The following is a 27245-nucleotide window of genomic DNA, read 5'->3' on the forward strand; positions in this document are numbered from 1 at the left end:
GAAAGGAGGCTTCTGAGCCTCTTGAAAGGAGGCTTCAGGCCTCTTGAAGGAGGCTTGAGCCTCCTGAAAGGAGGCTTCTGAGCCTCTTGAAAGGAGGCTTGAGGCCTCTTGAAGGAGGCTTCTGAGCCTCTTGAAAGGAGGCTTCTGAGCCTCTTGAAAGGAGGCTTCCTGAGCCTCTTGAAAGGAGGCTTGAGCCTCTTGAAAGGAGGCTTCTGAGCCTCTTGAAAGGAGGCCTGAGCCTCTTGAAGGAGGCTTCTGAGCCTCTTGAAAGGAGGCTTCCGAGCCTCTTGAAAGGAGGCTTCCGAGCCTCTTGAAAGGAGGCTTGAGCCTCTTGAAAGGAGGCTTCCTGAGCCTCTTGAAAGGAGGCTCTGAGCCTCTTGAAGGAGGCTTCTGAGCCTCTTGAAAGGAGGCTTCTGAGCCTCTTGAAAGGAGGCTTCTGAGCCTCTTGAAAGGAGGCTTCTGAGCCTCTTGAAAGGAGGCTTCCAGGCCTCTTGAAAGGAGGCTTCCAGCCTCTTGAAAGGAGGCCTGAGCCTCTTGAAAGGAGGCTTCTGAGGCCTCTTGAAAGGAGGCTTCTGAGCCTCTTGAAAGGAGGCTTCCGAGGCCTCTTGAAGGAGGCTCTGAGCCTCTTGAAAGGAGGCTTCCGGGCCTCTTGAAAGGAGGCCTGAGCCTCTTGAAAGGAGGCTTCAGGCCTCTTGAAAGGAGGCTTCCGAGCCTCTTGAAAGGAGGCTTCCAGGCCTCTTGAAAGGAGGCTTCCTGAGCCTCTTGAAAGGAGGCTTCCAGGCCTCTTGAAAGGAGGCTTCCGAGCCTCTTGAAAGGAGGCTTCCAGGCCTCTTGAAGGAGGCTTCCGAGCCTCTTGGAAGGAGGCTTCTGAGCCTCTTGGAAGGAGGCTTGAGCCTCTTGGAGGAGGCTTCTGAGCCTCTTGGAAGGAGGCTTCCAGAGCCTCTTGGAAGGAGGCTTCCGAGCCTCTTCAAGGGAGGCTTCCAAGCCTCTTGAAAGAGGCTTTAGAGCCTCTTGAAAGGAGGCTTCCGAGCCTCTTGAAAGGAGGCTTCCGAGCCTCTTGAAAGGAGGCTTCCGAGCCTCTTGAAAGGAGGCTTCCGAGCCTCTTAAAAGGAGGCTTCCGAGCCTCTTGGAAGGAGGCTTCCGAGCCTCTTGGAAGGAGGCTTCCGAGCCTCTTGGAAGGAGGCTTCCGAGCCTCTTGGAAGGAGGCTTCCGAGCCTCTTGGAAGGAGGCTTCCGAGCCTCTTGGAAGGAGGCTTCCGAGCCTCTTGGAAGGAGGCTTCCGAGCCTCTTGGAAGGAGGCTTCCGAGCCTTGCGAATGCAACAAGGGAAACAGTTTTCCGAAACTTTAATTCGTTTATTGAAACTTATTAAAAGGGAACGAATAAAATTTACCTGTAATGTATACAATTCATTGTAGGACCATTTTTAGGCTGATATTTATATGCTACTCACGTTTGTAAGTTTCCTACGTTTCAGTTTAATTCGATCTCTGACCAAGCCGATTGTTATATAGTTTTCTGTGTTTAGATTAAGATGATTAGTTTAAATTGGTCAAATTAATAAAGCGCCTACTACCTAGTGAGCCCAACAATTATAAAATTTACGTTTTACGGATCGATTTGGAATGGCCAACAGAAGAAACCTTAGAAGCAATCAGTTGCCGGTTGAAATCACCCAGCAAACTTGTCTACTGTGCAACCTGCCAGACAACAATGAGATGGTTTCTTGTGATCGATGCTCACATTGGTTTCACTTCGACTGTGTCGGGGTCAACGAGGATGTGGCAAACTATTCATGGAACTGTTTGAACTGTAAGCCAGACCCAAAGTTGGCTCCGCAAATGTCCCAAATGCCACTATATTCGAACCCGCTAACAGCTGCTTCAGGTGAATCACATTTACCGTCACCATTTGAGACTAACATCCATCTACAAAGCTACACACCAGTGCCTTCCCCTCGAACGGTAAGAACCCGTCCCCGAAATTCGGAAGCACACATTTCACTGCCGCTAGATGGGCAAATAGCGGCTACTCAAAGAGTACCACCAATTCCTTCCCCACGTACACCATCTCCTCGTGGATCTTGTGTCACACGTCCAGATGGAAACACTGCTTCTTGTTTTACTGAGAATCGACATGAACAAAATAGCAACCAGAATGTCATGGCAGAAGAAGATCTCGTGAATCGTCTCCCAGCGGACCTTCGTGTTCAATTTTTAGAGCAACAGGAAGCCATCGAACTGCGATACTTACGACGCAGGTTCCAAATGCTAATGGAACCCCAGGCGGGCTTAAATCTCCCAAATGTTCTTGGACATAGCGAAAATGTTACGACGGACAAGGATCGAGCGCCCGTATATCATTCATCACCAGTGTGCTCCAGTCAGATGCCTCCGCCGCACATACTTAACAGGCCGTTTTCGCCAGTCATACCGATTGTGCAACCCTCTGTAAGCATCGCAGCCGCACACACCCGGCAAACAAATGCTCCCGAACAATTTCAAGTTAATCATCGTCGTGCTGCTCTCGAAGTTTCTCGTCCATGCGGTAACTTCCGCACACAAGCGCCAGTGAGAAATTCACTTCCAAGGTTTGAGAACTATCCTGCTGCTGCTCATGATTTGCCTTCCGTCTATAGTATAGCGGCAGGAGGAAACTTTCTGTTGAATGATAGTCAAATCGCCGCTCGTCACGCGGTATCACAGGAGTTACCAATATTCAACGGCGAACCAGAGGAGTGGCCTCTATTCTTCGCATCTTTCGAGAATACTACACGTCTTTGTGGATTTACGGCTGAGGAAAATATGGTTCGTTTGCAGAAATGCTTGAAAGGAAAAGCTTTGGATGCGGTGCGATGCCAACTGCTACACCCCAGCAATTTGGATCAGGTTCTCGACACTCTCAAAATGCTCTTTGGTCGTCCAGAAATCATCGTTCATTCGCTGATACAAAAGATTAATAGTCTACCTACTCCTAAAGCGGATCGCCTTGGAACGTTAGTTGATTTCGCTCTGTCGGTGCGTAATATGGTAGCTACAGTCAAGGCTTGCAAATTAGAGGAACAGTTATGCAATCTGACACTCATGCACAGTTTGACCGAGCGCCTTCCACCTATCATACGCTTGAATTGGGCAACTCACCGACAAAGTCTACGTACTGCAACGCTGTCTGAGTTCAGTGACTGGCTATACAATCTGGCAGAAGAAGCAAGCACAGTAACGATGCCTCAGTCTTCTGATTCCGTCGAAAGTAACTCTCACCGCGAACGCAAAGGAGATGGATTTCTGAATACCCATACTGAAAAGCATGCAACAGTGAGAGAGTTTGGAAGAAACAAAGGATGTCCTGTCTGTCAAGCGAACTGTGGTTCGGTGGTAATGTGCCAAAAATTTCTTTCACTCGACCATCGTGCTCGGTGGAACATACTTCGGGAACACAAACTGTGTTATAGTTGTTTAAGCAATCACCGTGGTCCATGCAAGTACGCAAAGTTATGCGAAAAGAGTGGATGTCAGTATAAACACCATCGATTGCTACACAACAAAGCAAAAGACGTACAAGAGACGCAGGTGTTTGTTCCAAAGGCTTTCCGTTCAAGTAACCCGCAGCAAGCATCTGTTTCTCATCAAGGCAGGAACAACCATACGATGTTGCAGTATATTCCTATAATATTGTACAATAATGGAATTGAAATTCCCACCTATGCACTTCTGGACAGTGGATCTTCTTTAACGCTAATTGACGAAAGTTTAGCCAAAGATTTGAAATTGACTGGTGAGAAGTACCCGTTGTGTTTACGATGGACAGCAGACACCTGTCGATATGAAAAGGATGCGACAATTGTTTCTATGAATATATCTGGCACGCGTCAAACAAATAATCAGTTCAGGCTCTCGGATGTTTACACTGTAAAGGAGCTTAAGCTTCCATTCCAATCATTACCTGCTCAGCAACTCTCGCAAGAATATTCTCATCTACAGGGGTTGGATATAGAATGCTATCATAATGTACAACCAAAACTACTTATTGGTGTGAGCAACGTGAATGTAATGAATGCTATGGAAAGTCGCGAAGGGCAAATTAATGAGCCCATTGCGGTTAGAACGCGTCTTGGATGGACAGTCTATGGAACATACTTATCGAATAACGAAACCATAAATAACGCAATGCGACATAATTTTCACGTGTGTTCCCATTCACATGGCCCAATCAAGAATCTGTATAGGGATAATCGACAGTGGAACCGCAATAAGTATGCTGAAGAACCAGTAGTTTATCGAAGAAGAAGAGTGAGTCAGACTAAGAAATCAACTGTTCTTAACAACGGACGGCGTACCACATTAGGCAGACCAAGAAATAGTGAGTTTCAACTAGATACAAAAAACTACAGAATTGTTGGCGCAATGAGACATCGTGAGGCAAACGTGGTATGGAACAACGACTTATGTAGGAACTGAGCGTAAGTTAGCGGCGTAGGTGCGTACGAGAGTGAGCCGGACCAGGGTCCAACTACTGGGGGGGACTGTTGCGTACACCCTAAGCGTGACGCCGCACCTACTACTAAGACACTTCGAATAGCATACCTTTGACTGTGATATACATCTGACTATATGATGATATCTATACATACGATGTAGCGTTGTTTAGAAGATGAAATGTGATAGGAAGAATGGAAAATAGTTGCTGTAGAAGGGTAGTCTTTGAGCGCGCAATTATCTATTGTTATTAAGATTACCTCAAAGTTATTTCTCAAGTATTTTACTTAAATGCAGACGGTAGTTACATGCAATTGTGAAATCATCTTACGTAAATTCTATGCAGTTTTGGGCTCACTAGGTAGTAGGCGCTTCATTAATTTGACTAACTTAAACTAATCATCTTAATCTAAACACAGAAAACTATATAACAATCGGCTTGGTCAGAGATCGAATTAAACTGAAACGTAGGAAACTTACAAACGTGAGTAGCATATAAATATCAGCCTAAAAATGGTCCTACAATGAATTGTATACATTACAGGTAAATTTTATTCGTTCCCTTTTAATAAGTTTCAATAAACGAATTAAAGTTTCGGAAAACTGTTTCCCTTGTTGCATTCGCAACAGAGGCTTCCGAGCCTCTTGGAAGGAGGCTTCCGAGCCTCTTGGAAGGAGGCTTCCGAGCCTCTTGGAAGGAGGCTTCCGAGCCTCTTGGAAGGAGGCTTCCGAGCCTCTTGAAAGGAGGCTTCCGAGCCTCTTGGAAGGAGGCTTCCGAGCCTCTTGGAAGGAGGCTTCCGAGCCTCTTGGAAGGGGGCCTCCGACCCTCTTGGAAGGGGGCTTCCGAGCCTCTTGGAAGGAGGCTTCCGAGCCTCTTGGAAGGAGGCTTCCGAGCCTCTTGGAAGGAGGCTTCCGAGCCTCTTGGAAGGAGGCTTCCGAGCCTCTTGGAAGGAGGCTTCCGAGCCTCTTGGAAGGAGGCTTCCGAGCCTCTTGGAAGGAGGCTTCCGAGCCTCTTGGAAGGAGCCTTCCGAGCCTCTTGGAAGGAGGCTTCCGAGCCTCTTGGAAGGAGGCTTCCGAGCCTCTTGGAAGGAGGCTTCCGAGCCTCTTGGAAGGAGGCTTCCGAGCCTCTTGGAATGAGGCTTCCGAGCCTCTTGGAAGGAGGCTTCCGAGCCTCTTGGAAGGAGGCTTCCGAGCCTCTTGGAAGGAGGCTTCCAATCGACGCAGCAAAGCTGGAATAATTAAAATGGCAACGATTCTTGCGTAACGCCGAAAATGCCACCCTGCAAGTTGCGTAAGAAAACGTTGACTTTTCCTTGGTCCAAGAAAATTGAAAATTGATCGAGAAATGACTGAGATGTAAAGTGTATAGAAAACAGAGACGAAGTGCCACATCAAAATCGCCAATAGATATTACCTTGTAATCTTGTCCTGTTTGTCTGCCTTCGAAATCCGTTGGTAGATCATCTTTTGCATAGTATCTTGCACTATTTATTTCTTCACATCAAGTTGGATAACTTCTCATTCACCTAAACACGACGATGATTTACACGTCTTTGCGTTTTTTTTTCAAACAGTTAGAGGCAGCAAATGCACCGTCTCGCATTACCTGCGAACCCCTGAAGACGTATGACGTAGATGCCGTGTGTAAACACAAACCGTCCCCGCAAATTTGCAAAACTAATGCACGCGGAAAACGCGGAATACCGCGGGGGATACCAACTGTAGACGGCTCTGTTTTATATTTATATTTACTCACAACGAACCGACAGAGGCGCACAGTTATTCGATGTCGCGCCGGTTATTCTCACTTTTCTAACGAATCCAGGGAACATGTGTTTTCAATTGGGCACGAGCGAACGCCGACGTCGATGCCAACGGAGTAGACCGACAATGAACACCTCCATCATTGGCTGTCGCCCATGGCAGTTAGCAAAAAAAAATGTCTAACTAAAATATTTTCACGGCCTGGTCGAGTTATTATAAAAGTTCACAATCACAAATTTATACCACTTCAAACGCACTTCATAGCGATTCGCGAAATCTTCACAATATTGGCACTATTACTGGAACACCTGCTGCCGTCAATTAGTACGGTTGTAACTACGTTGGACAGCCGCCTGAACGGAACAGTTTCCAAGACCACCATCTTGGAGCAACTTGGCCTGTTGTCAAAACTTCTCGATCATCCTCAAACTGGCACATTCCCCAACATGGAATAAATGGCGTCCAACCGCCGAAATCGATTCAGTTGACGACACGTGCGAAACGTCGATCGCGACACAGACTCAAACCACGAAATCACTATTTAATAGGCCCGTCACATCAACCGCTGATTTGTAAACAAAAACAAACCGCACACGATTCGGGTTGGGAAAAGGACAAGAAGATGCGCGCGCTCGACCGCTTCCGACGATACTACCGGGAAAAACTGTCGCCAATGAAGCCGTCGTCGATTGGTCGCATTTTTCCTTTCATTGGCGTCGCGCGGTGCGATCAGGTGCGAGCCAGCAGCGCGGGGTCACCAAACGCGACCAGAGCGAACGCACAGCAGCGGGTTGACGGGCACGAGCTGGCCCTCGCGATAGCGAGGGCTCCTCATAGTTAAAGGGGCCACGAGAAATAATTCTAAAATCAATTAGGCGCTAAACTGGTCCAACCATTCAAAGCGATTATTCCATATTGGGCTGATTTTCTTCAGGATACCCGCCACTGTGCTGCACTGCGCTGTGAAAATTCTAAACAAGCGGTGATCGCATTTTCAACTCGATCGTGAAACCCCTGCCGGCACATTGGCAGTTGGCTGGCTCCGCAATTGCCCCCCATCACTGACCGGCGATGGTGTGTTGTGTTGTGAAGTACAGACTCTCGTCAAAGGGAAATCGTGATCACGTCGCGTGTATTCATATGTGACACATAAAAAAGATCAGTTCCAAAATAGACTGCCCCAAGGCAAACGCGCCGCGAGTGCTATGAAATGTAAATACCCGCAATTTGAAAGGGTTAAAATATTGCGGAGTGTCGTCATTAGACGTTTTATAAAATTGCAGTTTGTCAAATTCACGTTTGATCGTACTGTTTCGCGATTCAAGTAAAAGTATCATTTGACCATACCCGACATATGCAACAAAACCCATTTTGCGGTACGGAAAACAGCATTTCGCGCATAATTCATCACATGCTTTTGTACAACGGAAATAGCTCTGCGGACGTGAACGATCGGATCATTCAACTCCGAACAGGGCAGATTCGCGCCAACCGGGTGATAGTGCAGATGTTGCGGCCCCGGCGGAGGTAGTGTGGAAAATTGCAGAGTGTTACTTTCGGGTGGACCTTGTCATCTATTTTCGGTTTCTCGTTTGTGTCGGCATAAATTTGTGTAGGCTTGTAAGAGCACCGGTGATTTGTTATGTGTCAATGGATGAATGACAAACAATTTCGTACGATGTTACGGTTTTATATAATTTTATTGAAACTATTCTGAGCAGACTTCGCAGTGAGGTCGAGTCTTAGCTAAAAGGTTTCAATGACAGTCTCAGATGATATTGGACAAAAAACTGCAGATAGAAGCTCGATATCCACGACAGAATTCTAAATAAAAACTCTTATTATTCCAGCTAGCAGTGAAGGTGCATTTCTCGTTCGTTATAAAAACAGTATTTTGGTCATCATTTTTAGCCCAATTTTCCAATTGGCCAATTTTCATTAGGAAACAATGGGGCAGGATTCCCCGTTGAATACAAATGGGGTTCCGGATCAAATTCATAAAGCATTTAAGATGGAATCTTAAAGGGTTCCAGAAAAAATCCACATGGGATCCCGAATGAAATCAACAACAAAAATCCTGATGGAATCCACCAAGTTTTTCAGATGGTAAAGACAAAGGATTCCGGAAGGAATCCACAAAGGATTTCGGAAGTCATCCACAAAAGATTCCGTATGGAGTACAGAAAAGATTCCGGATGGAATTCTCAATGGATTTTAGATTCAAAACACAAAGCATTCCACACGGAATTCTCAAAGGATTCCGAGCGGAATCCACGAAGGATTTCAGATTGAATCTATAAAAGATTCCGAATTGAATCTATAATGGATTCCGGATGTAACCCACAAACGATTCCGAATCGAATCCACAATAATTTCCGAATGGAATCCACATAGGATTTTGTATTGAATCCATAAAAGATTCCGGATGGAACCCCACAGGATTCTGGATGAAATCCACAAAGATTCCGGATGGCATACACAAAGGATTCCAGAGGAATCCATAAAGAATTCCAGATGGAATCCATAAATAATTATGGATGGAATCCACAACGTATTCCGGATTCAAACCATAAGGGATTCCGTGTTGGATCCAGAATAGATTCTGGATGTAGCCCAAAATCGATCACGAATAGAATCCACAATGATTTCCGAATGGAATTCACAAAGGATTCCGAAAGGAAACCACAAAAGATTCCGAAAAAAAACAACATAGGGTTCCGAAAGGAAGCCACAAAGGATTCCGAAAGGAGCCACAAAGCATTCCGAAAGGAATCCACAAAGTATTCCGAAAGGAATCTGCAAAAGATTCCGAAAGGAATCTGCAAAAGATTCCGAAAGGAATCTGCAAAAGATTCCGAAAGGAATCCACAAAGGATTCCGAAAGGAATCCACAAAGGATTCAGGAAGGAATCCAGCAAGAATTCCGAAAGGAAACCACCAAGGATTCCGAAAGGAATCCACCAAGGATTCCGAAAGGAATCCACAAATGATTCCGAAACGAATCCACCAATGATTCCGAAAGGAATCCACAAAGAATTCCAAAAGGAGTCCACCAAGGATTCCAAAAGGAATCCGCTAAGAATTCCGGAAGAAATCCACCAAGGATTCCGAAAGAAATCCACCAAGGATTCCGAAAGGAATCCATCAAGGATTCCGAAAGGAATCCACCAAGGATTCCGAAAGGAATCCACCAAGGATTCCGAAAGGAATCCACCAAGGATTCCGAAAGGAATCCACCAAGGATTCCGAAAGGAATCCACCAAGGATTCCGAAAGGAATCTACCAAGGATTCCGAAAGGAATCCACCAAGGATTCCGAAAGGAATCCACCAAGGATTCCGAAAGGAATCCACCAAAGATTCCGAAAGGAATCCACCAAGGATTCCGAAAGGAATCCACCAAGGAATCCGAAAGGAATTCACCTAGGATGCCGAAAGGGATCCACCAAGGATTCCGAAAGGAATCCACCAAGGATTCCGAAAGGAATCCACCAAGGATTCCGAAAGGAATCCACCAAGGATTCGAAAGGAATCCACCAAGGATTCGAAAGGAATCACCAAGGATTCCGAAAGGAATCCACCAAGGATTCCGAAAGGAATCCACCAAGGATTCCGAAAGGAATCCACCAAGGATTCCGAAAGGAATCACCAAGGATTCCGAAAGGAATCCACCAAGGATTCCGAAAGGAATCACCAAGGATTCCGAAAGGAATCACCAAGGATTCCGAAAGGAATCACCAAGGATTCCGAAAGGAATCCACCAAGGATTCCGAAAGGAATCCACGAAGGATTCGAAAGGAATCCACGAAGGATTCCGAAAGGAATCCACGAAGGATTCCGAAAGGAATCCACGAAGGATTCCGAAAGGAATCCACGAAGGATTCCGAAAGGAATCCACGAAGGATTCCGAAAGGAATCCACGAAGGATTCCGAAAGGAATCCACGAAGGGTTCCGAAAGGAATCAACGAAGGATTCCGAAAGGAATCCACAAAGGATTCCGAAAGGAATCCACAAAGGATTCCGAAAGGAATCCACCAAGGATTCCGAAAGGAATCCACCAAGGATTCCGAAAGGAATCCACCAAGGATTCCGAAAGGAATCCACCAAGGATTCCGAAAGGAACCCACCAAGGATTCCGAAAGGAACCCACCAAGGATTCCGAAAGGAATCCACCAAGGATTCCGATCCATAAAGGATTCCAATAGGAATCCACCAAGGATTCCGGAAAGAATCCACCAAGGATTCTGGAAGGAATCCACCAAGGATTCCGGAAGGAATCCACCAAGGATTCCGAAAGGAATCCACCAAGGATTCCGAAAGGAATCCACCAAGGATTCCGAAAGGAATCCACCAAGGATTCCGAAAGGAATCCACCAAGGATTCCGAAAGGAATCCACCAAGGATTCCGAAAGGAATCCACCAAGGATTCCGAAAAGAATCCACCAAGGATTCCGAAAGGAATCCACCAAGGATTCCGAAAAGAATCCACCAAGGATTCCGAAAGGAATCCACCAAGGATTCCGAAAGGAATCCACCAAGGATTCCGAAAGGAATCCACCAAGGATTCCGAAAGGAATCCACCAAGGATTCCGAAAGGAATCCACAAAGGATTCCGAAAGGAATCCACAAAGGATTCCGAAAGGAATCCACAAAGGATTCCGAAAGGAATCCACAAAGGATTCCGAAAGGAATCCACAAAGGATTCCGAAAGGAATCCACAAAGGATTCCGAAAGAAATCCACAAAGGATTCCGAAAGGAATCCACAAAGGACTCCGTAAGTAATCCACAAAGGACTCCGTAAGGAATCCACATCAAATTCCAAAAGGAATCCACAGATCTGAAAGGAATCCACGAAGGATTCCGAAAGTAATCCACAAAAGATTCCGAAGGAATCCATAAAGAATTCCGAAAGGAATCCACGAAGGAAGGAATCCACGAAGGATTCCGAAAGGAATCCACGAAGGATTCCGAAAGGAATCCACAAAGGATTCCGAAAGGAATCCACAAAGGATTCCGAAAGGAATCCACAAAGGATTCCGAAAGGAATCCACAAAGGATTCCGAAAGGAATCCACAAAGGATTCCGAAAGGAATCCACAAAGGATTCCGAAAGGAATCCACAAAGGATTCCGAAAGGAATCCACAAAGGACTCCGAAAGGAATCCTCAATGATTCCGAGAGTAATCGACGAAGGTTTCCGGAAGAAATCATAAAGGATTCCGGAAGAAATCTCCAAAAGATTCCGGAAGAAATCCAAAAGGAATCAGGATAGAATTCACAAAACAGTCCTAATGGAATCCACAAAGGATTTCGGATGAATCCACAAAAGGGTTTCATATGGCATCCACTAAGGACTCCGGATGGAATCCACAAACGATTTCCGATTTAATCCACAAACGATTTCCGATTTAATCTACAAACCATGCTAGATAGAGTCCTCAATGGATTCTAGATTAAATCCACAAAGGATTCCGAATAGAATCCACAAAGAATTCCGTATGGAATCCACAAAGAAAATTCTAATTAAATTCACGAAGGTCGAAAGTACAGTCAGTCGAAAGTACAAAAGTTGTACAGTCAGTCGAAAGTACAAAAGGTCGAAGGGTCAAAATGTCGAAGGGACAAGAAAGCGAACCAATCTGAATCAAAAGGTCGAAAAGACGAAAGGTCGAAGGTTGAAAGGTCTAAGTTTAAAAGATTGAAGGGTTAAAAGATGAGAAGGGATAAGAGACTAAGACAAGTTAAGTAACTCCATTGAATTCCACCAATTATTTCGATATCTTTGCAGATACGTATTTCGACCACAACTGTTTGGTCGTCTTCTGCGTCGTTCTTGACTCTTGACACTAAAAAGAGCTTAAAATATTTTTTCTGAGGGATAAGAGGTCAAAATTATAAAATTCAGGGAAAACGTCGAGTATGAATGAGTTAGTGACAAAAGGTCGAAAGGTCGAAAGGGCAAAAGTTCGAAAGACAAAAAGTCGAAATACAAAAGGTCGAAGGGACAAATGTGTTCGAAAAGGACAAATGGTCGAAAGGGATAAAGGGTCGAAAGGACAAAACGTCGAATGGGACAAAAGTTCAATACGGAAAGTCGAAAAGAGCAAAAGATCGAAAAGAACAAAAGGTCAAATTAGACAAGAAACTGAAACGGAGAAAATCAATCTCGCACAATATAAGTTTGATTATTTCCCTAAATCAATAATCTTTTAATCTCTTTTTTGTTTGTTTTGTTTTGTTTACCAAGAGCATAATGACAAGGTCCCGCCATGCATCGGAGCCCACATCCTTGTCTTGCTTCTAGAATATCACCAGTAAAGCTACAAACCCGGGATTTAGTTCTATCTACAAAACCATTTCTAGCTAAAGAATTTGTTCAGTAATAAGAATTTCCGTGTGTTCCTCTCACTACCATTGTTAACAGTTCATGAAGAGTTAGTACGCATTAAAACCCCTAACTCGATTTTTCCAGCGATCAGTTCAACCTAGGACCGGGTACCGAGGTTTTTTCAACTAATTGCTGGGAAGTTGCTTTCGCTCAATACAGTTTAGCCTCAAACTGTGGAAATTTGAGTTTTCCAACTATCTGCAGGGTAAAGTTAATGTTCCAACCACTATTCAGTTGGGGCGTAGTGCAATTTGCACTAATTCTGATCAATCACGGAGTAGCAACCATTGATATGTACAGTCAGTCTAAGCCAGGGCTGCCCAACGTACGGCCCGCGGGCCGGATGCGGCCCTCGGCTTCATTTTTTGTGGCCCGCGGCGTGTAAGAAAAATAACATCATATTCGGCCCGTCATCTACCTATCTGGCTCGAAAAGCCCTCTTTATTATTCACTATTTTTCACCTAAGTTTTAAATCAAAGTTCGCTCAGCAAAACCATTTATTTGAAACCTGACGGCTGTTAAGACCTGTGTGAAGGAACTTTTTTCTCCTTTGATAACTTAAGTGACCTTATGGTTGATGGAGCATCAGCAATGACAGAAAAGAACAATGACATAGGTATGGCGATAGTCCCTGCTATAAGATATTCATCAAAAGAATCGATATGCAAAAACGGTCAATATTTCTCAAGTATCAATGCTCGTTATTAATACAATCAACTTTTTCAACGTTAGGGAACTCAACCTTGCGAATTTCAGTGACTAAGTCGTGGTACTATGCTTGAGAGATTTGGTTCGTTTCGAAAAGAAAATGGCACCATTTCTACAAGATGAAGGAAAACGACTGCCCGAGCTGAATGATCCTGAATAGATGAGTTACTTGGCTTTTCTTGCAGATATCGTCAAACATCTCAATGACTTGAACATGAAGCACTTTGGCACAGAGGGTTTTTGAAATCTGGTTCGTTTCTACAAACAGTTTATGCATTTCTAACACCCGGTAAACGGTGAAAATAATTTAATTTAATGTTTCTTCAAATGGATCTCTAATGCAATGACAAAAACAAAATAAACAAAAAATATTGTTTGAACGCGTTAAGATCGTGTTTAATTTTCCTAGAAAATGAAAAAAACATGATTTTTTTTTTAAAAATGAAAATATTTAGAAAGTTATGTACCGAATATTTTTTGGCCCGCCAGCAAACGTGATTTCTATTAATTGGCCCGTGGCTTGAAAAAGTTGGGCAGGCCTGGTCTAAGCTAAGCTAAGCTATCTGCAGGGTAAAGTTAATGTTATTATACTTCAAACACTGTTTTTGGTAGCGAGGACTAAATACGATGAATCCTTAATTACCACAACTTATTGCCCTAGCTCGAAAAATAGATTAAGCTAGGGCTCTGTTTGGTAGATCTTACACCGTAACACACTACGTCAAAGTGATCTACCATTTAACGGGGATTTTATCTCTAACAGAACTATCTAGATATTAATAATATTGTTTCATAGTAATTACTCCTTCTTTGAAAATTGCTCATTCTTCAACTTTGATGGATGAGATAAGTGGATTAGGTCTGCTTGAAGCTAAATAAATCTTTCAAATTCCTTTGGAATACACCGAACTTGTTTTCAACTTGTTCTTTATTGACCTTTTGTCTCTTTCGACTTTTTGGCCGACTATTTGTCGTTTTCGACCTTTTGTCCTTTTGACCTTCTGTCCCTTTCGACGTTTTGTCTTGTGGACCTTTTGTCCTTTCGTCATTTTGGCTTTCGACCTTATGTCCTTTCGACCTTTTGTCCTTTCGATATTTTGTTTTTTGACCCTTTGTCATAGATCCAGTATTAATCGACCATTCTTTTTCAAATTTATGTTTATTTGTGTCTCACCTGATAATGTTGAATTGTAGAATTTTTCCTTCTCTTAATCATAGGCTTTTTTTTTCCTAGTTTCGCATATTTATATTTATTGGTATTTCAGCTGACAATATTTCATTCTAGAATTAAAAGCCTTACCGTCTCGAACGACGAAGATTAAGAGATATGAGTAATCCTCTGGATCTACCACACGATTTGTAAGTTTCTGATAAGGTGCTGTCGATTAACTTCATAACTTGACTTCATTGTTCTCAAATTCAGGTTTATGGAATACTTAAGAGTATCGAAAGAACTCTTCAGATATTTGCTGGACTTTGTAGAAGATAAATTAGGAGGCGTTAAATCTACGTCTGTTCCAGCGACACTGAAATTATCTGCTGCACTGCGATTCTTCGCCGAAGGAAGTTACCAGAAAGGTGTTGGTAACGATATGTTTGCCGGAATGGCCCAGCCGACGCTATCAAAAATCTTGACGTCTGTTATTGATGTTTTTGAAGCAGAACTCTGTCCCACAGTCATACAGTTTCCAGTGTCAGACGAGGAAAATTGTGAAATCAAGCGTGGATTCTACGAGAGAACCGGATTTCCAGGTGTGATAGGATGCGTTGATGGCACACACGTAAAAAATTTCAAACCGTTGAAAGATATCCAGCATCTTTATTATAACAGAAAAGGGTTCCACAGTTTAAACGTACACACTTAAAAATTTTCGCCGAGATCTCAGCATTTTTTGTTTATTTTCCCGAGGTGGGCACCGCCGAGTTTCAGCAAACACGATTTTTGCCGAGACCTCAGTAAAAGTGAAGCTTCATTTGCCGAGATACGGTAAATATTTTTCCGAAAATCAGTAATAAACCAAATTTTCTGCTGAAGTTCAGCTCTGAAATTTACTGAGCTACAGCGGTGCCCGATTTTGCCGAGCTCGAGAAACAAAAGCTTAGTGTGTAATGATAGTAAGTTTCTTTACCCTATACTGTTCTACCATTTTTAGCATTTTTCTGCATATTTTAGGTCTGTGATCATCAACAAATCATTCGATACGTGAATGCCAACAGCCCTGGTGCAAATCATGATTCGTTCATATGGAACAATGATCGGTTAGATCGAGTGTTACACCAAAACTACTTTAATGGCGAGCGAAATACTTGTAGGTGAGATATTTGTTTTCTCATAAGATATACACATAATTAACCAATTTCGATAAACCAATTCCCTATCCTTAATATTCTTCTCCCAATTGTTAATTGTATTCTGAAACATATTTTTATTATCTTTTTGATATAGGCGACGCAGGATATCCTCTGAAGCCATACTTAATAACACCATTCCGAACATTTGGTGTTATGAAGAATGTTTTCAGATGTATTTTAGCAGCTCGACAATTGCACTACAAACCAGAAAAGGCAGCGAGAATTGTGAATGTTTGTTGCGCATTGCATAATTTGAGAAAACGTTTTAATGTGCCGGAAAATCACATACAATGGGAACCCGAAGATGATCTACTAGTTGAAGCTGACTATGGCGAAGAAAATGATATGTCAGCGAGCGAAATACGACAAGAAATACTGTATAATATCACATGACAACTTTCGCAAATGTGGTAATTAGTATAACTAGGCATGTTATTTACTTTCGTTTACTTTATAGTTCATAAAAATTTGAATTTGTTAATATGAAATCAACTTACACCTTGTTGGAGTTCTATCAAAACATGGAAAAGGAATAAAATAAGTTCGAAAACCGATTTATATATGTGAGTTCTAGTTACTTCGGATCCCTGGAAATTTCAATCAATCAATTGAAAATATCACTCAATCATATCTACTAGTTGGTGCGGACACTTTTTTCTAGACCTCTACATTCCAACTGGAACTTGTCCTGCTTTCAACTTGAGTCACTAACTGGTGTGGATTCATTTGAACTTATTTGATTTTGCTGGCGTAAACGAGAATGCGCATCAACTTTCGTTCGAACAAGCGTTCGTACGTAATCAAGAATACGGGTGTATAGCACATATTAATCTGATTTGTGTACAATAGAAGACATTTGAAAAGCATCAGGGAACTTTCATCTCTTCCGGAGAAGTGGTCACTTTTTGGATGGTTCTGAATCCCAACTTTTAGGATTTTTTTCCAGTCGTATAACTTAATTTGTAATCAAAAGTTTTGCCCTTCTCGTATACTAAGTACACGTAAAGGCTACATACTCGCTCCGAAAACAAACTTTTCATAGAAGGCCCGGATACCCATAGTGTTGTATACCAATCGACTCAGTTCGACATATTGAGGTGATGTGTGTGTGTGTGTGTGCATGTTTGTATGTATGTGTGTGCGTGTTTGTGCGCAAAACGTCGCAAAAACTGTCATTCATTTTTTGGCATCCTTAACCGATTTGTTTGCAACAAGTTGCATTTGTTATTCGTACCAACATCGTCTTTTTATACCCGTATCGCGGAGAAAATTTATTTGCGATGCCTCTGAACGAATATGGAAGCATGATGGCCAGTTTTGGGCACACTAGAACCGGTTCCGGGACTCTAGCTGGGGACACATATCAGAATACCTTCAAATATATCATGAGGCATATCAATCATCAGCATTCTTTGCGAATGTTATATTGAAACTATTTTTAGATATCAATGTTGATCCATTTAAATTCATAGGAAACATCCCGGGACACTTGGTAACGATTCCGGAGACCCTGTGGAAGACTTGAATCCAGCTTTTGAAAAGATCATAGCATGCGACATATCAAACTTCATGATTCTTCATGACAAAAATGTAAGATAACATTGTTTTTGGTATTCATACAACTTCTGGCCACTTCCGGGAAATCCGGAACTCGAAGGATTTGAAGTTCGTTTACAAGACTTATATCCAACATCACCAAAGCTATTAGTTGTACACATATTTGGAGATTCATAATCAGATCCAGAAAAAAAAACAATGGCGTGACGGTGCAGCGGCGTGGGTCAGCGTAAGCATATTTAGAGCATTAAAAACTCTCCGAAGCTCCTTCAGGAATCCATCTAGAAACTCCTCCAAAAGTTCCTTCAGGAATTTCTTCTGAAAGTTCCTCCAGGAATTCCTCCGGAAGTTCCTCCATAAATTCCTCCGGAAGTTCTTCCAGGAATTCCTCCACAAATTCCTCCAGGAACTCCTTCGGAAGTTTCGCCAGGAATTCCTTCGGAAGTTCCTCCAGGAATTCCTTCGGAAGTTCCTCCAGGAATTCCTCCGGAAGTTCCTCCAGGAATTTCTCCGGAAGTTCCTCCAGGAATTTCTCCGGAAGTTCTTCCAGGAATTCCTCCATAAGTTCCTCCAGGAACTCCTCCGGAAGTTCCTCCAGGAATTCCTTCGGAAGTTCCTTCAGGAATTCCTTCAGAAGTTCTTCCAGGAATTCCTCCATAAGTTCCTCCAGGAACTCCTCCGAAAGTTCCTCCGGGAATTCCTCCGGAAGTTCCTCCAGGAATTCCTTCGGAAGTTCTTCCAGAAATTCCTCCATAAGTTCCTCCAGGAATTCCTTCGGAAGTTCTTCCAGGAATTCCTCCATAAGTTCCTCCAGGAATTCCTTCGGAATTTCCTCCGGGAATTCCTTTGGAAGTTCCTCCGGGAATTCGTTCGGAAGTTCCTCCGGGAATTCGTTCGGAAGTTCCTCCGGGAGTTCCTTCGGAAGTTCTTCCGGGAATTCCTTCGGAAGTTCCTCCAGGAATTCATTCGGAATTCCTTCAGGAATTTCTTCGGAAGTTCCTCCAGAAATTCCTGGAGGAACTTCCGGAGGAATTCCTGGGGGAACTTTTGGAGGAATTTCTGGATGGATTCCTGACGGAGCTTCGGAGAATTTGTAATGCTCTAAATATGTTTACGCTGACCCTCGCCGCCGCACCATCACGCCACCGCTGCTGGCTCAAGATTATTTATCACGCCGCCACCGATTCAATTTCAATCGGCGCTTCAAGTCTTCCACAGACTCTCCGTAATCGGTGCCAGGTGTCCCAGGATTTTCGCTATTAATCCAAATGGGTCAAAATTGATATCTAAAAAAAATATAACATTCGCAAAAAATGTCGATGATTGATATGCCTCATGATACATTTGAATGTATTCTGATATATGTCTCTGTAGTAGTTAGATAACGCTTAAAACTCGCTCAGAGATAGTGAGAAACATACAGAGAGGAAAAGGGAAAATAGGAGAAATTAGGATATGTAAGAAATAGGAGAAATACACATGATCAGAAGTTTAGTGACAAGCAACCGAACAAGACGTGTTCATTTATTAGGTTCTGCAGCGTCTGTACGTAACCTCAATCTGGTGACAGATTAGTAGTACTTCTTGTTGGACTCAGGGGCAGCCAACCAATCACGAACTCGACCCTTGTCGGAGTTCTCGTCGGAGTCAGTGGAAAGTACTACTGAACTGTCAAAAAAGTTCATTTGACGAGGATCGAATTCATTCGTGACGTCATGCTGCAGAACCTAATTGAAAACAATATCATTTTCCCTCCCACTTTTGATAGTTATTTCAGTGGCGACGAGGATAGAATTTTTTAAAGTATTTTAAAATTTGCATGAAATTTTATTTTTTATTTCGCGTGTGAAAAAAAGTGCAGTTTTGTAGGTTGAAATAGTTCCTACCGATTTTTTCCAAGGAGCTCGGCGTAAGTACCATTTTGTTTGCTCCTTGTGCAGTGAATTTTGCTTTCCGCCAATTTTTTGAGCGTGGTTCATCATTGTTCTGAGAGTGTCTTTTGTATAAAATTCTTTTGAGCCAGAACAATAACCTATCATTATCCTTTTATGGCGAAGAAAACATGAAATTGTGAAGATTGCACAAATTGAAATCTGTAGAGAAAAATACTTTTTAAAACCACCATTTTGAGAAATAAACGTGGTTATATTTTGTCGACGACCATTTTCTACACATACATTTTTGGTATTCAACATTTACAGCATTTGAACGAGGACCCCACATCAGCACATTTCTCTGTGTGTGATTCAGCGAACCAACGAAATCAGCGACCGAGAACGCAAAAGAGAACATCGTTGACAGGATTGAGAAGTGTGCGTTCACCAGCGTGAATTACCGATCAGCTCACCACTACCGACAACCAGTGCAACGGAGCCAGTCGAGTCGGCTTTTGGAGGTGTCCGCGTCGATAAAAGTGCATCGAGTGCAACAAAAAAACATCGGATCATTTGACGTCGTGAACGAACCGTGAAGCTGTCACCCAACGATCAGCTGTGTGCATATAGACCAGTGCATGATGACGTAGGTTGACAGTTCACAGAGCTTTTTCACTGGGACTTAGCCTCTGGCGAAGCTTCCGATAAAATTGTTTCGTCATTTTATTCGCATGTAGATGTCCTTTGCGATTGATTTCATGCTGAATGCAAAGAATATCATTGAAATATTCGGATCGCAGCAATTTTAAACTAAAAATATGAATTTTAATTTTCTCCTCATCGATTTTTCTTCTAACACCTTGTAAACAAGCGCTGTGAACTGTCAAATAAGTGAGGTTAGATCAAGATCTTGCATTGGTCTATAGTGCGGACCTGAGAGTGCGGACTCGAGTTTTCTGCTGCTGGATATACCGGTGCTGATACTGCTGGATTTTGTTGCTGTGCACAGTGTTTTCTAACCCAGGAATTCGTGATCGAAAATGTTTTGGCCATGAAAAGTTGATTTTAGAGGCTCAGTTACTTCGGAGAAAAGTTTCAGTATGTTAAGCTCCATATCTTGGAAATTTTTTTTTTTTGATTAATCCCCCTAAAAGTGAGATGGAAATTCTCTTTCCTTCAATTATGAAGATACATCATTGGTGTCTTCGAAAAAGTTGTAGAAAAAGTTTCTAGGAAAAATTTTGCTATATAAATTTTATTTCTATCTGCTATATAAGTCGAGATATGGGTCGTTATTTATGAACGACCACCAAAAAACAGGTTTTTCACGATACTTTCGTCAATATATTTTTTAGATTTTTCAAATGTTCTACAAAGATGTCCGTCGCGATAAAAAACATGAACCTTTCGAAGACAGTTTCTTCTTATTTTCAATATTGACGAAGTTATTGACGATTTTTTGTTCAAAAATGAGCATTTTGACATTAATTGCATACATGTAGGGGCAAAATGGGGCAGAATTTTAATTGGGAGATTGAACGTAAAACTCATGCACTAACGGTTGCATTGCAACATATATGTGACTTAGCTTTCCGTAAATACCGTATGGATATGTTTTCTTCTTCTTCTTGTTATATATAAAAAATGAATTGGTCTGTATTCCGCATAACTAAGAAACGGCTGGGTTCAAATTTCTTCATCAATTTCATCAATTTCCGATGGGCTTACGTAATATTTTCTTATGTAAAAGTCACGACTTAAACTGAAAAAATATGAAAAATTCAAAATAGAATTTGTATGGGTATTTTGTATAGGCATATCACAACACGCATTCTCACCTACTGTGCAAGACAGCGTCTGCCGGCTCATCTAGTTCATGATAATAACACTTACGCCAGACCTATGTCTTGTCTTAATCTCCAAATTTTGAAAATGATTATCGAATCGACGAATATTTTACAGAGAAATTCCAATATATCAGGATATTGGTATTTCCAGAGAATGCTAAATGAAAAGAAATAAACTAAAATTTTTGGAACACTTTTCTGTTAACCTGTTTTGCAATATGGTGATGTTTTAGACGTAGCAAGCCGGCTTATTATTATGCCGGGATATTCCGAAATGTAAACAGATAAAACAAGTACCTTCGAATTGCTTTCATAAAATTATATTTAAACTTATGATGTTTGAGGCGTCGCTAACCATAGTTTCCATAAAGATTACTGATTTACCCGATACTGCATTTCCTCTCATCAGCATTTCTGGCTGTATGGTGATTTCTAAAATAATACAATTTGCCCAAATACTCTGGGGTCGCTTTTTACGTGACTTTTTTATATTTTTTTTTTCAAATACGCGTTGTTTCTTCCCGCGGACTTTGAAATTCATGTCAGTTCTGTAAAACATCCATCCATAATCATTTAGAAAATTTTGTATTTGGCTAAATCATAGTTCTGGCGTAAGTGTAAAGTCTAAAGATGACCCTGCAGACGTTGTCCTGCACAGTAGGCGAGAATGCGATCTACCTTTTTAAAATTTCCATACAAATTTTATTTTCAATTTTTCATATTTTTTCCAATTTTGGTCGAGATTCTTACATGGGAAAATATTCTGTAAATCCGTCGGACATGTTGATAAACAAATTTGCTGAGGAAATGAAGAAAATATATCCAGCCGTTTCTTAGTAATGCACAATACAGACCAATTCATTTTTATATATCGAGAAGAAGAAGAAAAGATGTTCATACGGCACTTATGTCAAGCTATGTCACATATATGTTGCAATGCAACCATTAGAGAATGAGTTATACTTTCCATTACCTAAATAAAATTCTGCCCCATTTTGCCCCTACATGTATGCAGTTAATGTCAAAATGCTCATTTTTGAACCGAAAATCGTCAATAACTTCGTCAATATTGAAAATAAGAAGAAACTGTCTTCGAAAGGTTCATGTTTTTTTTTATCGCGACGGACATTTTTGTAGAACATTTAAAAAATCTAAAAAATATATTGACGAAAGTATCATGAAAACCCTGATTTTTGGTGGTCGTTCATAAATAACGACCCATATCTCGACTTCTATAGCAGATAGAAATAAATTTATATAGCAAAATTTTTCGTAGCAACTTTTTCTACAACTTTCTCGAAGACACCAATGATGTATCTTCATAATTGAAGGAAAGAGAATTTCCATCTCACTTTTAGGGGGATTAGTCAAAAAAAAAATTTTTCCAGAATATGGAGCTTAACATACTGAAACTTTTCTCCGAAGTCACTGAGACTCTAAAATCAACTTTTCATGGCCAAAACATTTTCGATCACGAATTCCTGGGTTAGAAAACACTGTGCTGTGGTGTGTGGATTGCTGCTGTATAGGTGCGGAGGTACGTCGTAGTGTTGGTGCTTTTGGCGTCGTGGGATTTTGTTTGCTGTGACAGAAGTGCATCGGAGATTTATTTTTGCTGATTTTGGTTGCTGCGATTTTGGTGCATTTTGGCTACCGTGCGGTGGAGCGGATTTGAAATCGCAGAGCAACATTTTTTTTACCGAGTGCTTTTTTGTTGGATTATTTTGGTGCATAGTAAATCAGGTACGTGGTTTTTGTTTACATTTTACAATTTAGTGCTGCGAGAGATTTTGTTTTATTTTAATAACAATTGGGTCCAAGTTTTAATTTGTGTTTTTTTTTGTGTTGATATTCTTGTGCGTTTCTTTGGAAAGGATGACTTTGACATCAATTGCAGACCCCTTTATTCCTTACTCAATGCCATTCAGCCAGTATCAAGAACAGCTGGAATGGATTTTTAAGCACAATGAATTTCCGGAAGAACGTTATAAAACGTCATTCCTAGCGGTTTGCGGAAAAGAAATTTTTACGGAATTGAAAAGGTTGTTCCCAGGAAAAGATTTTAATGACCTAACATACAAGCAAATGACAGATGAGTTGAAAAAACGTTATGATAAAAATGATTCAGCTGTTGTACACAGCTATAAATTTTTGACAAAGAGGCAAGGTAGAAATGAGTCTTTGGAAGATTTTGTAATAACGGTTAAGAATTTGGCAGAAAGATGTGATTTTGGGGAGTTTAAAGACAGGGCTATACGTGACATACTTGTTATAGGAGTGAACGACACTCAGCTGCAGAAAAGATTGTGTGACGAAGAAGAATTGTCTGCGGCTAAGGCAGAAAGGCTAATTCTTAATTCCGATATTTCGGCATGTAGAACTAAGCAGCTAAAACATGATGATGACAGGCGTGTTAGTGTAGTAGCGCGATTAGGTCACCGATCGAAAGGCTCACGGTCTAGGCATAGATTCCGTAGCAGGAGCAGGAGTTTTGATAAGAAGCGATCGTTTACTTCAAGAAACAGAAGCAACAATAGATTCCAAAGCAAAAGAGGTGGAGGTGCAGAAAAACCACTTTACCTTTGTTCCTTTTGCAAGAAAACCGGTCATACAAGAAAATTTTGTTACCGTTTACATGGTAAAAGCCCTCGTAAAAGTCAAGCCAGTGTAAAATTCCTCGATTCTCCAAAACCATCCACTTCCAAAGACTCAGGCCTTTTCAAGCGATTGAAAAAAGATTTAGATTCTGATTCAGACTATGATGATGGTATGCCTTGTTTAATGATTTCATCCGCCAACAAAATAAGTGATCCCTGTTATGTGGAAGCCTTGATAAATAGAAAACGTTTAACCATGGAGATCGATTGTGGTTCAGCGGAAAATGTGATTCCAGAGACGCTGTATCTTAGAAATTTTGCAAACTGTGAAATGCAACGATGTAACAAGAAACTCGTAGTTATTGATGGAAACAAATTGAAGGTTGTTGGAAAAATTTTCGTTGAGGTGCAGCTTGCTGGAGTTAGAAAACAGCTTAGTATAGTTGTTTTGCGTTGCGATAATGATTTCATCCCGCTGGTTGGTCGCTCCTGGTTGGACGTGTTCTATTCCGGATGGCGAAACACTTTCACCAATCCTCCACTGACTGTTGGGAACATTGATTTGGCTGAGGAGACTGTTGTAGATCGAGTTGTAGATGAAGTAAAGAGTAAGTTTCCAACTATTTTTACCAAAGATTTTTCCAGTCCAATAGTGGGTTTCAAGGGAGATTTAATCTTAAAAGAAGACACCCCTATTTTCAAAAAGGCTTACGAAGTTCCTATTCGTTTAAGACAACAGGTTGTTGACTATTTGGAAAATTTGGAGAAGCAAGGAGTCATCACGCCAGTAGAGGCTAGTGAATGGGCTTCGCCGGTAATAGCGATAATTAAGAAGGATAAGAGCATACGTTTGGTGATAGACTGTAAAGTCTCAATTAATAAGGTTTAACTTCCAAATATTTATCCTTTGCCAGTAGCGCAGGATTTGTTCGCTACACTTTCGGGTTCGACCATCTTTTGTGCTTTGGATCTTGAAGGGGCATATACCCAGCTGCTTTTAAGTGATAGGTCGAAGAGGTTTATGGTAATAAATACCATAAAAGGCCTTTACACCTATAATAGACTGCCTCAAGGGGCATCGTCTAGCGCAGCGATATTCCAAAAGGTCATGGACCAAGTTCTCAGTGGGTTAGAAAACGTTACGTGTTATTTAGACGACGTACTGATAGCGGGAAAGGACTTGAACGATTGCAAAAAGAAGCTTTTTTTGGTTTTGGAAAGGCTAGCCAAAGCCAACATAAATGTCAACTTGAAGAAATGCAAGTTTTTTGTAAAGCAATTGCCTTATTTGGGGCATGTTCTAACGGACAAGGGACTACTGCCCTGCCCTGACAAAGTGAAAACAATCCGTGAAGCGAAAGCTCCACAGAACGTTTCCGAATTGAAGGCTTTTTTGGGATTAGTAACTTACTATTCCAAGTTTATTCCCAATTTGTCTACTCGTATCAGTTCCCTTTACAATCTTTTAAGAAAAAACGTGACGTATAGTTGGTCTGACAATTGTGAAAAAGCATTTAGAGATTGTAAAGGATTTCTTTTAAACCCTAACCTTTTGGAGTATTTTGATCCATATAAGCCTGTTTTGGTGGTTACAGATGCATGCAGCTATGGGATAGGAGGAGTGATAGCACATTTGGTAGAGAACGAAGAGAGGCCAATAAGCTTCACCTCATTTACCCTAAACGATGCTCAGAAAAATTACCCTATTTTACACCTTGAGGCGTTAGCAATTGTAAGCACTGTGAAAAAATTTCATAAATTTCTTTACGGGATGCGTTTTACTATTTATACCGACCACAAGCCTCTAATTGGTATTTTAGGCAAAGAGGGTAAGAATTCCATTTCAGTGACACGTTTGCAAAGATACATTATGGAGCTTTCTATTTATGACTACGAAATAGTATATCGACCTTCGTCACGTTTAGGCAACGCCGATTTTTGTTCTCGTTTCCCTTTACCTGAAGAGATTCCCAGAGAATTGGCCAGAGAGTACGTTAAAAATCTCAACTTTTCCGATGAATTTCCAATCGACTATAAAGAGGTAGCGAGACAAACCTTGAATGACATTTTTTTACAAACGATATTAAAATACCTGAAGAAAGGTTGGCCTCAAAGGTTAGAAAAATGTTTTCTCGATGTATACTCTCACTACCAGGAACTAGAAGAAGTCGAAGGATGTGTTTTATTCCAGGATCGCGTGGTAATTCCTGAGAGCATGAAGACCAAGGTGCTGAAGATGCTTCATATGAACCACTCAAGTATTAGCTAAATAAAGCAATTAGCTCGAAGGACAGTCTATTGGTTCGGACTAAACAAAGACGTGGAAGACTACGTGAAAACTTGTGCGACATGCAATCAGATGACAGCAATCAGCAAGAAGGCATCCTATTCACAGTGGATTCCTACAATCAAGCCATTTAGTAGGATTCACGCTGATTTTTTCTATTTTGAACGAAAAGTTTTTTTAGTCGTCGTAGACAGCTTTACCAAGTGGATCGAGCTAGAATACATGCGGTACGGAACTGATTGTAAAAAGGTTTTAAAGGTTCTTTTAGGTATTTTTGCGCGATACGGTTTACCAGATGTTGTAGTCACAGATGGAGGACCACCCTTCAATTCAGAGGGGTTTGTGACATTTTTAAAACATCAGGGTATTTTTGTGATGAAAAGTCCACCGTATCATCCGGAGAGCAACGGTCAAGCAGAGAGAACTGTACGACTAGTGAAAGACGTATTAAAGAAATATTTACTTGATCTGGAGATGAGAGATTAGACGTTGATGAACAAATAGCATATTTTCTGTCCAATTATCGAAACATTTGTTTGGGTAATAAAGGTCAATTTCCTTCAGAAAGATTACTCTCCTACAAACCAAAAACTCTGTTGGACCTAATTAACCCTAAAAACAATTTTAAAAATAATTTGACTAACTCGCATGATGAGCAAACTTTCAATAGTACCAGTCTTGAAAAAAAAAACCTGATGCTTTTGCTGCACTCAAGAATGGAGATCTGATTTATTATAAAAACATTAACCCTACAGACATCAGAAGATGGTTACCAGCCACATTTTTAAGACAAGTTTCTGATGCTACCTTTCAGATTTCTCTTGGAGGAAGGATAGTGCTGGCCCACAGACGTCAGCTTAAGCTATCCACGAGCTCTTCTCGTAAGAGAACTTTGATTTTACCTTTTGAGAAAGCGGCAAACTTCATACCCGATCCAGCACTCTTTTTGTCATCAGCAGCACCCATATCGCCATCTGTAGAAAATCGTGAAGCATTAATTTTGTCAACAGCACGAACTGATGAGCCTGTTTTGTCACCGACTTCAGTAAGAAGTGATAGCAATTTAAGAAATAGCAGTAAAAGAAGACGAGAAGATGAAGATCCTGATTCCGAAGAATCACTTAATCAAGATTTCGAATTTTATGGTTATCCTGCAGATTCTTTCATTTTTTCAAATGAGGAAATTCAAAATAATTTACAGAATGAAGTTTCTGAATCACTACCTGTGGTTTCGATTAGGCGATCAAAAAGAATTATGAAAAAGCGTAAGAAAAATGATTTTGTCTACTACAAGTAGAATTGAATAATAAGAATTAATTGTATATTTTGTAAATATTAATTATTATAAGCTAGTGCATGTAAGTCATGCTTTCGAAAAATTTAAAATACTAAATGAAT

At 41.3% G+C, this 27245-nt stretch overlaps 2 protein-coding genes across 2 annotated transcripts in view; one reads left to right on the plus strand and one right to left on the minus strand.

Annotated features, from left to right (window-relative positions):
• Window positions 1–27245, minus strand: part of LOC134207518 (uncharacterized) — a 96735-nt gene that overhangs the window by 49298 nt on the left and 20192 nt on the right. The gene's annotated exons all lie outside the window — the stretch shown is intronic.
• LOC134219260 (putative nuclease HARBI1) lies at window positions 1624–26800 on the plus strand. Its single transcript, XM_062697975.1, has 6 exons — window positions 1624–1962; window positions 14628–14692; window positions 14757–15186; window positions 15507–15648; window positions 15777–16095; window positions 26662–26800. The coding sequence occupies exons 1-5, from the start codon at window positions 1624–1626 to the stop codon at window positions 16076–16078; spliced, it is 1278 nt and encodes a 425-aa protein (XP_062553959.1). The 3' UTR covers window positions 16079–16095; window positions 26662–26800.

Source organism: Armigeres subalbatus, chromosome 1, assembly GCF_024139115.2.
Source record: "Armigeres subalbatus isolate Guangzhou_Male chromosome 1, GZ_Asu_2, whole genome shotgun sequence".
Lineage (NCBI taxonomy): Eukaryota > Metazoa > Arthropoda > Insecta > Diptera > Culicidae > Armigeres > Armigeres subalbatus.

Bases quoted from the DNA above. Each gene is read 5' to 3' on its own strand.
- LOC134219260 (XM_062697975.1), top strand. From the start codon at position 1,624: ATGGCCAACAGAAGAAACCTTAGAAGCAATCAGTTGCCGGTTGAAATC. The intron at 1,963-14,627 runs GTAAGAACCCGT...TAGAATTAAAAG, and splicing joins CAGTGCCTTCCCCTCGAACG to CCTTACCGTCTCGAACGACG. The intron at 14,693-14,756 runs GTAAGTTTCTGA...TCTCAAATTCAG, and splicing joins CTGGATCTACCACACGATTT to GTTTATGGAATACTTAAGAG.